At 37.6% G+C, this 12,971-nt stretch overlaps 1 protein-coding gene across 6 annotated transcripts in view; it reads right to left on the bottom strand.

Moving 5' to 3' along the window:
* The window catches only part of CNTNAP4 (contactin associated protein family member 4), a gene marked incomplete at both ends in the record, with an annotated part of 261,492 nt that overhangs the window by 115,525 nt on the left and 132,996 nt on the right, over positions 1-12,971 (bottom strand). For all 6 annotated transcript variants that reach the window (XM_082677167.1, XM_082677170.1, XM_082677172.1 and 3 more), the window contains one exon: positions 2,817-2,964. In XM_082677167.1, coding sequence (XP_082533293.1) covers positions 2,817-2,964 — 148 coding nt within the window. The remainder of the gene's footprint in view (positions 1-2,816; positions 2,965-12,971) is intronic.

The following is a 12,971-nucleotide window of genomic DNA, read 5'->3' as shown; positions in this document are numbered from 1 at the left end:
ATGCAGTCCTCCAGGTCTTCCTCAAGCTCACAAGAGGCCCGCTTCATTGCCGGCACGTACAGGTGCGCTGGGACTGGGATCCGCAAGAGCCCTGCTCATGTCGCACCCTCCCACACTTTTCCTTTTTTTAAGGATTGCGGAAGAATAGCCTTGCATATCTGGAGAAAACCCAGTCTGATCTTGGATCTGGGCTACTCAGGAGAGTTGCAGACAAAATCTTGAGCGGGCTTCTTTTGCTGACCTACAATTCTTCCTTTTGAGGGCAGGGGACACTGGTGGTCTCAGCTATTTCTGTGCCAGACAAGCCAGAGCAAGCCACAGGGGTCATTCGGCAGACCATAAAATGGTAATATCCAAGTACCTACTTCACTGTGCTGTTGAAATGGTAAAAAATAGTACCTGACACGTATTAAGTGTTCAGTAAATGATGATTAAATAGTATCAGGCTTTAGTAAACTAATATTCTGCAAGGCTAATGGTACACAGAGGTGGAGAATAAGAGTGTTGACTATGGTGTAATTGAGGAACTAAAGTCAATTTGATCAAATACATTCCCAGAAGGCATTCACACCCAACCCATTTTGAGGTTATTTTCGGTTATCTGTGAGAGTATTTTTCCATTAAGGTTATTCTTTTTCCTTTTATCCAAAATTATCTGACAGCCACTTTACATTGAATCCTGCTGTATCATTTTACCGTGTGTTTATGTTTGAGTTTAAAATGTTGGCTCTTGCTATTGACCCTTCAACCGTGGGTCCATGAAAAAAGGAGGTTGACTAAGTGCCCGGATGATGTGCTTACTCCAAGAGACAGCAGATGAATTAACAGCAAAAAGAATGTTTCATGGGGTTGCAGGGCGGGTTGGGGGGAATCTGAGTTATCACCCAGCACGCAGCGGCAGAGAACTCAAAGGAGCCTGCACCCCATCAGTCACTTCATAGGGACGGTACTGTGGGAAAACAGCATCAATAGCCTTGTTAAACTAACGCTGAATTTACATACGAGATCGAATGTGTATTAAGTGTGTGCTGCTGGGGAAACTGCTTAATACTTCTAAGACTCCATTAGATGGGTGATTTTTAGGATTAAATTAGTACGTCTATAAAAACTATTATCTGACGCAGAATAAGTGCTCAGTAACTGTTTGCCATTATTATACACTGATAAATAAATATTTTGCAAGGTAGACGCTCTGAATCAGTAACTATAAATATGAATCATTTTGGAGTTTGCTTTGCTGATTGCCCATCGTGTGGCACGGGCTTTATTAAAACTCTACGATCCAAAGACAAATAAGACTGACTGTCCAGATTCTGTGTTCCAGAATTGCAATTTTGGGTGGGACTTTTTTTTAAGGATGATTTTATTCAAGTGGGATCATTGTAAAGGGAGGAGCTAACACATACCAGGAGCAGCTAAGCTGAACTGCAGAAGTCAAGAAAGCTAGAAGGAAGTCGGGCAGATGATGAGAAGTAAGCTGCTCATGGCTCATCTCTGATTTAACGGCTGGAGGAGGCATGAGAATAAGCTGGGGCTCTGGAGTCTGGCAGGCTTGGCTGCAAACCCAGCTGTCACTTCCTGTCTGGGTGGCTGGAACAAGTCAACATGGAATCCCTAAGCTCTAGCTTCCTCATTTGCAAAGTAGGGGAATGGAACAAGTTACCTAATAATATTTATCCGGACTTTGTTTGGAATTATAGACTAGCTGGTTAATATGGTATTAGACATATAATGAGCACTCGAGAAAAATTTGTTACGTCTAGAATTATAAAAATTAATCCTATTAACATTAGTGCTATTGCTACTAATACTATTATGACAATTCTGCCGACGTGGTTTCTCTGTCTGACACAGGATAGACAACTTCAACAAGCTGCCTGCCCTCTATATGACATGCCTTCCTTTACATAAATAAAGTGAACCTGAAAAAGTGATGAAATACATGTGAAGAAAGCTTTAGTGGCTAAAAAAATAAAGGTTTACTAGAGGAATAAGGATGCAGTGAATCGAACAGTTATGGGTTCTCCTCCAGATTCTTCTGTGGACTAAGATGTGAGACGCTGGGCAAATTACTGACTTTCTCCAAACCTCAGACTGCTCGTCTGATAATTGTAGATCATGTTAACTAACGACAGGATGGTGTGGCTTGAGGTGGGCTATCAAGAACTCTCAGGTCTCTGTCCCACAAAAAGACGTAATAAAATACTTCATTAAGAGGAGACTAAGTGAAATCTGTGGTTTCTATCTTTTATGTGAAAGTATTTCAAACACATCTTACATTTTGGCAGGGGTCTTTACCTTTTCTATGAATTTATGCACAGGGCATAGCATATTTATAAGTGAGTTTCATGGCATATTATTTTTAGGCTGTAGAGAAAAACATTCTGTGGTCTCAAAACAGATGATTGGTTTTACTAAATGGGCCACTGTCTTTTATTAAATTTAGGGTGCCCAAATGAAACATCATCACATATAGTCTATGGGGGGACATTCTAATATTTAAAAGTTAAGATCTGGTCAAAAATATCAGATTTGGATAAATGGATTCACATATGTCTCCAAACATGTATCTCTATCTATCTATCTCTGTAACGATTTGTCTAGCTGTAAAATGCTTCTATTTCTGATTTAAAATATAAAAGCTGAACACGTAAGTCAATATTGGCATGTATGGGCACAAATAAAGCTTCCCACAGAAACTGCTCCCGTTTTTATGTCTCTTTACGTAGCTCTTAAATCAATTTCAGCATACAGTTTGGCTTTTAAAACATCTCCTTTGATATCTATTCCACTGTGTTGGATAAACAAACACTTACTATATGCACATCCAAACACCTCGATTCGCATTCCAATTCTGCCCCTGGGGTTCCACTCTAAAGGGATGAAGCGCAGAAATCTGGCTTTGATAGAAGGCTGGAGTCTATAGTACACAACACTGTCTGCATTTGCATTTCCTGAAAATCCCTAGAAGAAAAGAGAAAAGAAGGAAATCAATGTACCCGGAGAAGATCTATTTCACTTTGTCTCCTACAATGTCAACAAGCAATGTATGATTTGCTTTTTTACTATAAAATGGCAACCTTCTTTAAGAAGATCATATTGTTAATAGTTATGCCATAACGTATCTTCATCTGCATAAGTTACTATTGTCTAAACCTCTTTCTATCTAGCAGTTTAAATTCCATCACCTGCAGCAAGCCAGCTTTCAACTATGAAACCCCCAGTAAAGTTTGTTTCTATAAGGTGCAGACGAAACATAAAAGTTACTGACATTGTGAACCATGAGAAATATTGAGAACATCTTCTTCCTGTATTCAAAAGCTAGGATCTGATTCAGCATAGAAGTTACTCACATCATTGATGAATGAGTAAGGTTACGACTTGTTTGTATTGTTTCACTTTATCTTACTCAGTAACATAAATGAAACTTATCACCAGACATTCAAGTCAGAGCTACACTCTGAAAATAGGTTGTTAAACTTCATTCACCACAAGGCTGGATACACACCTTAAAACTTAAAAACTGTTGTTGCGTGTCACTTTTATTCAATAAAAAATAATAAAATAAAAGCACCTGTATTTAAACAATTGTTAAGGGAAATTGGAAACAGTCATCATTTGGAAAGACCTGAAATTAGACTTACAGATTTTAGATTGGAAAGCTAGAAAGACCATAGGAATGATGCTGAGCTAGCACCATCAAATTGCAGATGAGGAAATTAAACGTCAGAATGATGAAAAAAAAGTCTCCGGTGTTTGCAAAACTATTATATGGTATGACCAGGAGCTATACTCCTTCCACAATATCAGGATGCATCTACCTAGCATATAGCTCACCTGCAAAACCCACACCTAAACAGCTTTTATTTTCTCCTATGTGACATATGGTAAAGCTTCATATGTGAAAACGTTAGGATGAAGCAGTTGTTCTCAATAATTGATATTTAATTTTTATTTCAGCTTCTCCTCTTCCACCTCTTCCTTCCTTTCCTCCCTCCTTTTCTCCTTCTTGCCTTCCCCTCCCCCTCCTCCTTCTTTTTTTGTTTAACTGTAACCATCAGGATACGTAGGAACTACCGAAATAAGGGATGATGCTACGACCTATTCAGCCGCGTGGTAGGTCCCCTTACCATGACTGGATCAACGAATGAGGTCACCCTCATGTAGATCATACCAAACAAAGCAAATATTTTAGGAACACCAATACCCAGGGAGTTTATTCATTTGCCTACTTTTCTTTCTACTTCACAAATATCTCTTTACCAACGTTTACTAAAATATTTTCTAACACAGTAAAAATAAAAAGTAAGGTTGGGTTTTTCAGTCAAATTAATTTGATTTGATTCCCCTTATCAGTCAACTCTAATTCCTGCCCCCCAATGCCCCCCACCCCAGTACCTCATACACCCAATTTTCAGGCTCACACAAAACAGACAGTTCTATGATGGTGCCTCCAAATTATATCCCAAATCTGGGCACCTCCCTTCATCTCAGCTACAACCACCAGGTTCAACACAGCATTATCTCTCCAGAACTACTTCAATGGCCTCTTCCTCATGTTTTTAGTCTTGTGTTTCCTATCACCATCCCCATCCCCATCCATATCCCTAAATCTCTTTCCCTCTGAGCAGTCAGTAAGATTTTTAAAGGTAAGACAAACTATGTTACCCGCACTGCTTCCTTTACCACTTAGAAGAAAATCCAAATTCCTTATCAAACATAACACAGTCTTTGGCAATCTCCTCCATGATGCTCTGAGCACAAGGAACCCCCGTGTAGAAGCCAAGCTCAGTCCTGCTGAGGGCCTTTGCGCCAGCTGTTCATTCTGCTGTGAAAGTTCTTCCCTCAAGACCTTTGTACAACCAGCTCTTCTTGTCATCTCAGGCCTTGGTCTAAAGAGTACCACCTAAGACAGGCCCTTTTTGATCACAGCTTCTAAAGGAAGTGTACCTGGCACCCCAGCATCTTATCTTTCTGTTTTATATTCTTCATATTACTCATTATTTGGGGGTCTTTTTTGATTATTTGTTTATCTTATCCCCTTAGAAGACAAGCTCTGTAAAGCTGCCTTCCTTCCATAGTACCTAGAATATGGTTTGGCTCAAAGTGGTTCTCAACAAAATATCTGTTGGATGTGTATGTTTGGGAAAGACTGGGCTTAAAAACAAATCAAAGTTCAGCAAGTTTCTTGATTATTGTATCTCTATGAAGATGTCAAATGAGAATGTACAAATGAGCGCTGTATCTCCTGAGGGAGGAACAGTTATCCAGCATGTTTCAAACATATTAGGCCCACATCCCTGGCTACTAGTTCCCAGAACATAAACAGGAGGAGATTGTTTAATCCCACAGATATTTGGACTCTGATAACCAGACACTTCTAGAACGTTCCATGCTATTCCACCAGTTGAAATTTCACACTGAGGATTTGATATAAAAGGTTAACTGTATTCTTTATTGTACTACCTAATCCCCATCCTCACTTCACCTTTAGGGCACCATGGTCTCCATTTCTGTCAAAACCATGAACATTTGCCTGAAAATGTCCATTTATACCAATGTTTTCTTTAGAATGGCTGAGGAAGGGCAGCTTCATTTAAGACAGTATTTCCCAAACTTGGACTACACATTAAAACTCCCAGTGCTCAGACCCTGGGCATTGCTGTACGTGTGTGTGTGTGTGTGTGCCTGTCTGTCTGTCTTTACAGGCTCTCCAGGTCAGGGTAATGTGCCTCCAGGGTTGAGGACCTGGTTTAAAGACATTCAATCCTAATCAGACCTTCTTACACTTCTGATTCTATTTTCCTGGGTACCACTGGCAGGTTAATACAAGACCTAATTATGATTTCTTGCCGTGAACAGCTGGGTGATGAATTAGATAACCCTCCAAAAGATCTCATATTTTTTCAAAATTATTATAAGTTCATAGATTGAGATAGATGGCACTCTGTGATCTCAGCATTTTAGGGGATTGGGAGAAAAGATGCAGGTGACAATGGCAACAGACAGGTAAATGGGAAGAGGACGTCTGTAAATGGAAGCCCTTCACAGTTTATCTGATCAATTTATGAGCTATTTGAATTTTGAGAACGTAAAGAAGAAATGTAAATTACTTAGTCTGTATAAGTAATAAAAACATCTGAGCACATTCAAAATTTTAAGTGATTATTTCTGACAAGGGATGAGGGAAACTGTGAGGTGGGGGATATGGGATTTTTACTTAGCACATTTTAGTCATTTCTGAATTTTTTTAATGAGCATGTATTAATTTTATAATAATTAGCAAAATAAAGTAATGCATAGACATGTAAGTGTATACAGTGACAGAATAGGCAGAAATACCACTTAGTAATGCTCTGGGTACCTTAAATAACATTCTAAGATTAATGTTACTGGGAAAATATGCACCATTACTACTAGTTAAATATATTTAACTGAACAGTAATATCTGCACTGTTTTTTTCCACTTGTTGCTAACTTTTAAAACGTAAGATAATAAAGATTCTGCTGTGGAATTCAATATCTAATGGGAATTTTTGTAGAATGTCTGTGAATGAGACAGGGAATTGCTGCTATTCACTTTATAAATGCAAAGTCCAATGCATACTAATGTTCCTAATGTAATTCCCTTGCCTAGAAGACTTTTCTCAATTTGCTATGAAAATTTTTTCACATACTCATAATTCATAAAGGAACGCATGAATTCGAATGTCTCATTCTTTTGAAAAAATAATTTTATTATGAGAATGTGTATGTCTTCCCTTATATTATATATTCTGAACTTTAGTGCTTGTCCAAATTACCTGAGGTGCTGTCACGCACTAAATCTGTGAGAGGGGCCTTAGAAATCCGCATTTCAATGCAGGTCAAGCTGATTTGTGCTCTTGGTCTTCCGCCTGCTCTTTGAACATTCTTCAGGCTTGTGGATAAATCGTGCTGTTTTTCCCCTCCCTATTTGATTTCAAAACTTCTCAGAGAGGGAAAAGATTTTAGGAGAACAGTTGACTAGGGCTAACCTCCAAAGGGAGAAGTAAGTAACAGACATCTTCTGTGCTATCAATCTGAATGTCTTCAACGTGAAAGCTTGTGTCTCAACATCAGACACAGCAGAAATATATATTATGTAGTTTTAATATTCGCCTCAACCCTGTGAAGTATTTCTGTGGCCACCGTAAAACTGAGGATAACAAAAATTATAGAGCTTATGTGCCTAAAACCACGCAGCTAGAAGGTGACAGAGTAAGGATTTAATTCTATACTTTTCTGAATCAAAAGCCCGTAATTTAGCTAAGCCATCTGAGGCCTCTCTCCAACAGAACGTGAAAGCAAACAACTCACCCTAGAGGAAACCTGATATTTTATCTGAGGCTGTTTTCCCCTTTTTCTCATAATTTATATTTAAAATCTTTGACACATCTGAAAGTAATGCAACTTAGATTATTACTGAACTGGGCCACAACTCTACCAGCTGACTTTTATAGACAAAAGGATTGTTCTATTAACTTCACATTTTCGCACAATTACTACAGCTGCAGGAAAATAAAAGACAAATTTTCAAGCATCAATAGGACTCCTGCGTAGAAACGGTAACCTAATAGCTGCATAATGCAGAAGAATACGCCATTAGATCATCAAATACGTGAAATAGCTACAAGTAAAATTAAGGCGATGTGTCTTATGTGATAAAAAGCAAAAAGCCTTAATTGTATTTTTCTTTTCTTTGAGACTTGACGATTTTCAAACTCAATGAGATGCTCAAAGATGGTTTAGAAATGTATTCTAACCAAGATAATTTATGGAGTTAATGAATTAAAGTTTTTCACAGGATTTTAAGTATTTTCAAAGTGCTTCTAAAGTTTATGAAAAAGTGTAATAGCATTAACTTCTTTTGCAAATAGTAATTGAGCAACTCATCTATGAAAGCCAAGATACATAAAGGGAGATGGCCACATATGGCAGTTCATAAGGGGCTCCAAAACACTGCTGTAATAAATTAGAAACATGGGACCATGTGGTTATATAGCAGATCTGTAATTACATGTAAACTCGTCCAGCTCCCACCAAAATAAACAGTAACATTAGTAGAAATTCAATACAACAAACAGGCAAATATTAAAATCCTCTGACCTCTCTTATTCATGTGACTTACATATGACCTTTTTCCAAGTACAATTCATTTTGACACTGTCAGCTAATATGCAGAAACTAAATATACCATAGCAACATGCTGTCTAATGGAAATCAGCTCTTTATTTTATGATGTTAGTTATAAATCTTTACTAAGTATGCCTCCCATGAGATCTTCTGGTCTAGAAAAGCATAAAAGAAAAGAAAAATAAGAACTACCAAAAAATGGGAAATATGCTAACATAAACCCAGATAAGAATAATGTTTAAACATATGTTGAACAAGACATTGTAACTATATCCAACAAAAGTTGATTCTATCTTGAGTGTGAATGGAATTCATTTAATAGAAAACCAGCAATGAGAGTACAGCAGTCAAATCAGAAAGTTAAGTTTTGCTCTGTATATATAATAACTCAATTTTGATTATAAAAGAGTATAGAATTTTATTAATATTAAGTCAGTTTCTACTATCCCTCTCAGAAGATATTCAATATCTTTAAAATATTTATTTGGAGGGGTACCAAATTATTAACAATAGTTCACTGAGGGACCACAAACCTGCCATTATTTTAGAATCTGTGGAGGCACAAAGTTGGAAAATACACTGGTTAGGCCCTTTCAGCATAGAAGGGTTTGAATTCTCAAGACAGAAATACCAAAGGGCAAGAGAGAAAAAGCACACGAAAGATACAATCTTCACTACAGTCCGTAACTATTGTTGAGACATAGTAATAAACTTTTACATGCCTGATATATGGACAGGTCATTAAGCCTAAATTTATATTAGGGTGATAACATGGACAATTTTGAGGAAGATTAAAATTTGACTGAGATGCAAAGTAACTTTTAACTAAGAAATGATAATATTATGGTAATGGTAGATTAGGAGATTCTGAACAATGCTCCTGCTAAAAGCTGTACAAAATTAAAAATAGGGACTGAAGCTCTGAAAGACAATAAAATATTAAATATCCGAGATTTGGGAGAAGAACAGCCAAAGAGACCAGCCCTACCTTTGGGGCCCTTGTTTTCCTCTTTCGGTGACTTAAGGATTTCTGAAGAGGAGAAACTGAGCAGATCTTTTGACAACTTCACAGGGTTAGAGACAAAACTTTAGTGCTAGAGCCCTCAAGGACATGACTATACCATAAGTTTCCACAGGTTTTGTGTCAAAACTTTGAGAGTCTACAACTAAGAATAAATGGTGAGAGAGACAGCTCCCCACAGGGATGAGAATTCAGCTTCCCATCTTCTCCATCTGCGAAATTATATGACGATGGTCAGAGACGCCTCATGCTCCTTGCTGCCTGCAGAAGCAACTGTAATTATATTCTGTAGGAAGACATCCTTCTAGATCTCAACTTATCATTCGTTTTTTTCATATATAATGTCCTATACACAATAGAAAATAATAAAACATTAGAATAAATTGTTCTTAAAGGAAATTTATAGTCTTCAACATGCACACATATTAGTAAATAGGAAAGGCATCAGCTCTGTTATTTAAAGAACTCGGGAATCATCACTGTATACAACAAGAAAGAGGGACAAACTTAAAAATCAATGAATTTTCTGAGACCCATCAGAAAACTGAGGTTACATGGTGCTATGAACTAAGTTGTGCCCCTCTAAAAACGTATAGGTTGAAGCCCTAACCACTCCCATTATTATAGTATTTGGAGGTGGGGCTTTGGGAAGTAATTACGTTTAGATGAAGTCATGAAGGTGGGGCCCCCACGATGGGATTAGCAACCTTACAAGATGAGGAAGACAGACCAGAGCTTCCTCTCACTCCACCAGGTGAGGACACAAGAAGACAGATGTCTGCAAACCACGAAGGGGCCCTCACCAGGAACCAAATCGGCCAGCACCTTAATCTTGGACTTCCTAACCTCCAGAACTGTGAGAAATGAATGCCTGTTGTTTAAGCCCCCCAGTCTATGGCATTTTGTTATACCAGCCTGAGCTGACTAATACACATGGCAAACCACCCCCATGAGATCTGGAGAGAGAAGGTCACCCAAAGACAGCAGAAATCTGTCCATCCACCAGTGCCATAAAACAGTAGGAACTCTCATGGTAATTTTGATGAATTGATGGAGGCCGAGTGTGGACTACCATGAGAGTGAGAAACTCCTGAGGGCTATGGTCTTCGAGGACCCCACAGTTTTGTGGGCTTTTCCTCCAGGAACCTTTCTATGCTCTGCGACGATCAGAAAAAAAGACTTTCTTGGCTCTGGCAAGGAGGGGGAAAGGTAATCACTGTGAAATATGCCCAGACTGATCTCCATAACAAAGACTTTGCCAGAGCCTTAGCTCTATGAAGGACCTCCAGAAACACTAGTGAAGGTCACAGATTCAAGACAAAGGCTAAAACACTAACATTTAATTGCAATATTGTAGAATGATCTCATTCCCCCACGTCATACCACCATACCAACAGGACTCCAGTATAATAATACTGGATAACAACTGAGAGAAATGCAAAACACAGACCATCTCTGAAGAGGATGCCAAAGTCAAAGGAGAGGCAAAAACAAGGATACTAGATGAATTGGAAGCCTCTGGCACCTATACCACCTGTAGAAAACATTAAATACAGCCCAATTTCTAGCCAGATTAATATAAATTCTCACATGAAAGACCTATTTACCTCAGTTACCGCTACTAGATACAATATGTCCTATATGTCCAAACAAAAAGTTGCAAGGCATGACAACAAGGAAAAAAAGTGTCTGCGTAGACAAAACAATCATCAGAACTTGGCTCGCATATGTCACAGATGTTTGAATTATCAGACTAGAAATTTTTTAAAACTATGATGAATATGCTAAGGACTCTAATGGGAAAACTGGACAACATGCAAGAACATATGGGGAATGTAAGCAGAGAGATGAAAATCTAAGAAAGAACCAAAGATTCCAAAGTGTTTAGAAATCAAAAACACTGTAACAGAAATGAGCAATGTCTCTGATGGGTACATTGATACATTCAATGTAGCCAAAGAAAGAACCAGTGAGCTTGAAGAAAATACAAATTTCTCAAATTGTAATGCAAAAAGAAAAAAAGTGGAAGAGAATACCCAAGAACCATGGGATAACTGCAAAAGTTGTAACGTGCAAAAATGGAACATAAGAAGGTGAGTAAAGAGAGAACGGAGCTGAAGAAATATTTGAAGTCATAATGGCCAATGAATTTCAAAAATTAATGACAGACACCAAACAAGGTCCAGGAAGTTCAAAGAGTAAGAAGCAGGTTCGAAATCAAAATAAAAACTATACTTAGTTATACATATTCAAACTGCAGAAAAGCAAAGATAAAGAGAACATTTTGAAAGAAGCCAGAGGAAAACAAATACCTTACCTTTAGAGTAAAAGGATAAGAATTATATTTGGATTTCTCATCAGAAATCATATAAGCAAGTAGAGAGTGGAGTGAAATGTTTAAAGTGTTGAAAGAAGTAAAAATAATCTTGGAATTCTATAGCCAGAGAAATTATCCTTCAAAAATAAATGAGAAATAAAGATTTTCTCAGACAAAAACTGATGGAATTCACTGCTAGCAGACCTGCTCTACAAGAAATATTTAAAAGAAGTTCTTCAGACAAAGGAAAATGATAGAGGTCAGAAACTTGGATCTACGTAAAGAGAGGAAGAGTAGTTGAGAAGGAATAAAAGAAGGTAAGATAAAATAATTTATTTTTCTTATTCTTAATTACAAAATAACTGTTTAAAGAAACAATAGTAAGAGAACGCAGAATCATACAAAATGCTCAATTACATTCAAATTAGGCATTAAAAAGGGGGAACAGCAACAACAGAAAGAGGAACAAAAAAACACAAGACAAATACAACAAACAGAAAACAGCTACAAACGTGATAGATATTAATCCAAATATATCAATAAGCACTTTAACAGTGGGTCTAAATACACTACTTAAAAAACTACTACTTAAAACACAGAGACCTTCAGAGTATAAAGGAGTATAAAGGATGACCAGACCCAACTATTTGTTATCTACAAGAAATTCATTTTAAATAAAAGACTAAAAATAGATTAAAAGAGATGGGGAAAGATACACTATGTTAGTGTCAAAAATCCAGAAATAGTAAAATTAAAACCATCGGATCAATAAAATAGTAATCAGTAAGAGTTTATTGTGCATATTAAGAACAGTTTTAGGGACTTCCCTGGTGGTGCAGTGGATAAGACTCCACGCTCCCAGTGCAGCAGGCCCGGGTTCAATCCCTGGTCAGGGAACTAGATCCCACATGCACGCCACAGCTAAGAGTTCACATGCCGCAACTAAGGAGCCCGGGAGCTGCAACTAAGGAGCCTGCCTGCCACAACTAAGACCTGGTGCAACCAAATAAATGAATAAATAAATATTAAAAAAAAAAAAAAGAAGAAAGAACAGTTTTAGAACTGGGAGCGTTCAACCCCAAAACTAATATGAAGCTCAGAGGCACAACATTACAGAATGGCTTATAAAGTGAAAATGAGGAAGTGGTTTAATCTTTACAATGATTGGTTATTACAATGGGGGTTTCCAGACGGCAGGGGATTGATCAAAAGTGATTATTTAATACCGTGTTTAGGAAAACGACCTAAGTTTCTTTTATGATTATCAGAGGCATTTACAAGAAGTAAACTAAGTTAAGTTTTGCTCCTGTGCATGAAATAGGCTAGATTTAGTTTTGCTTATGTGGCTTCAATGGTTTGGTCTGCTCAGGGAATTTTCAAGTTTGGTTTTCATTTTATATTTCACTTTTCACACTAACGCTACATCTAAATAAACCTAGAATAGCTATATTAATTTCAGACAAAGCAGCCTCCAGAAAA

This window comes from Grampus griseus (genome assembly GCF_964374135.1).
Source record: "Grampus griseus genome assembly, chromosome: 19".
Lineage (NCBI taxonomy): Eukaryota > Metazoa > Chordata > Mammalia > Artiodactyla > Delphinidae > Grampus > Grampus griseus.
Note: the sequence above shows the minus strand (reverse complement) of the source record. Positions and strands in the feature narration are given on the sequence as shown.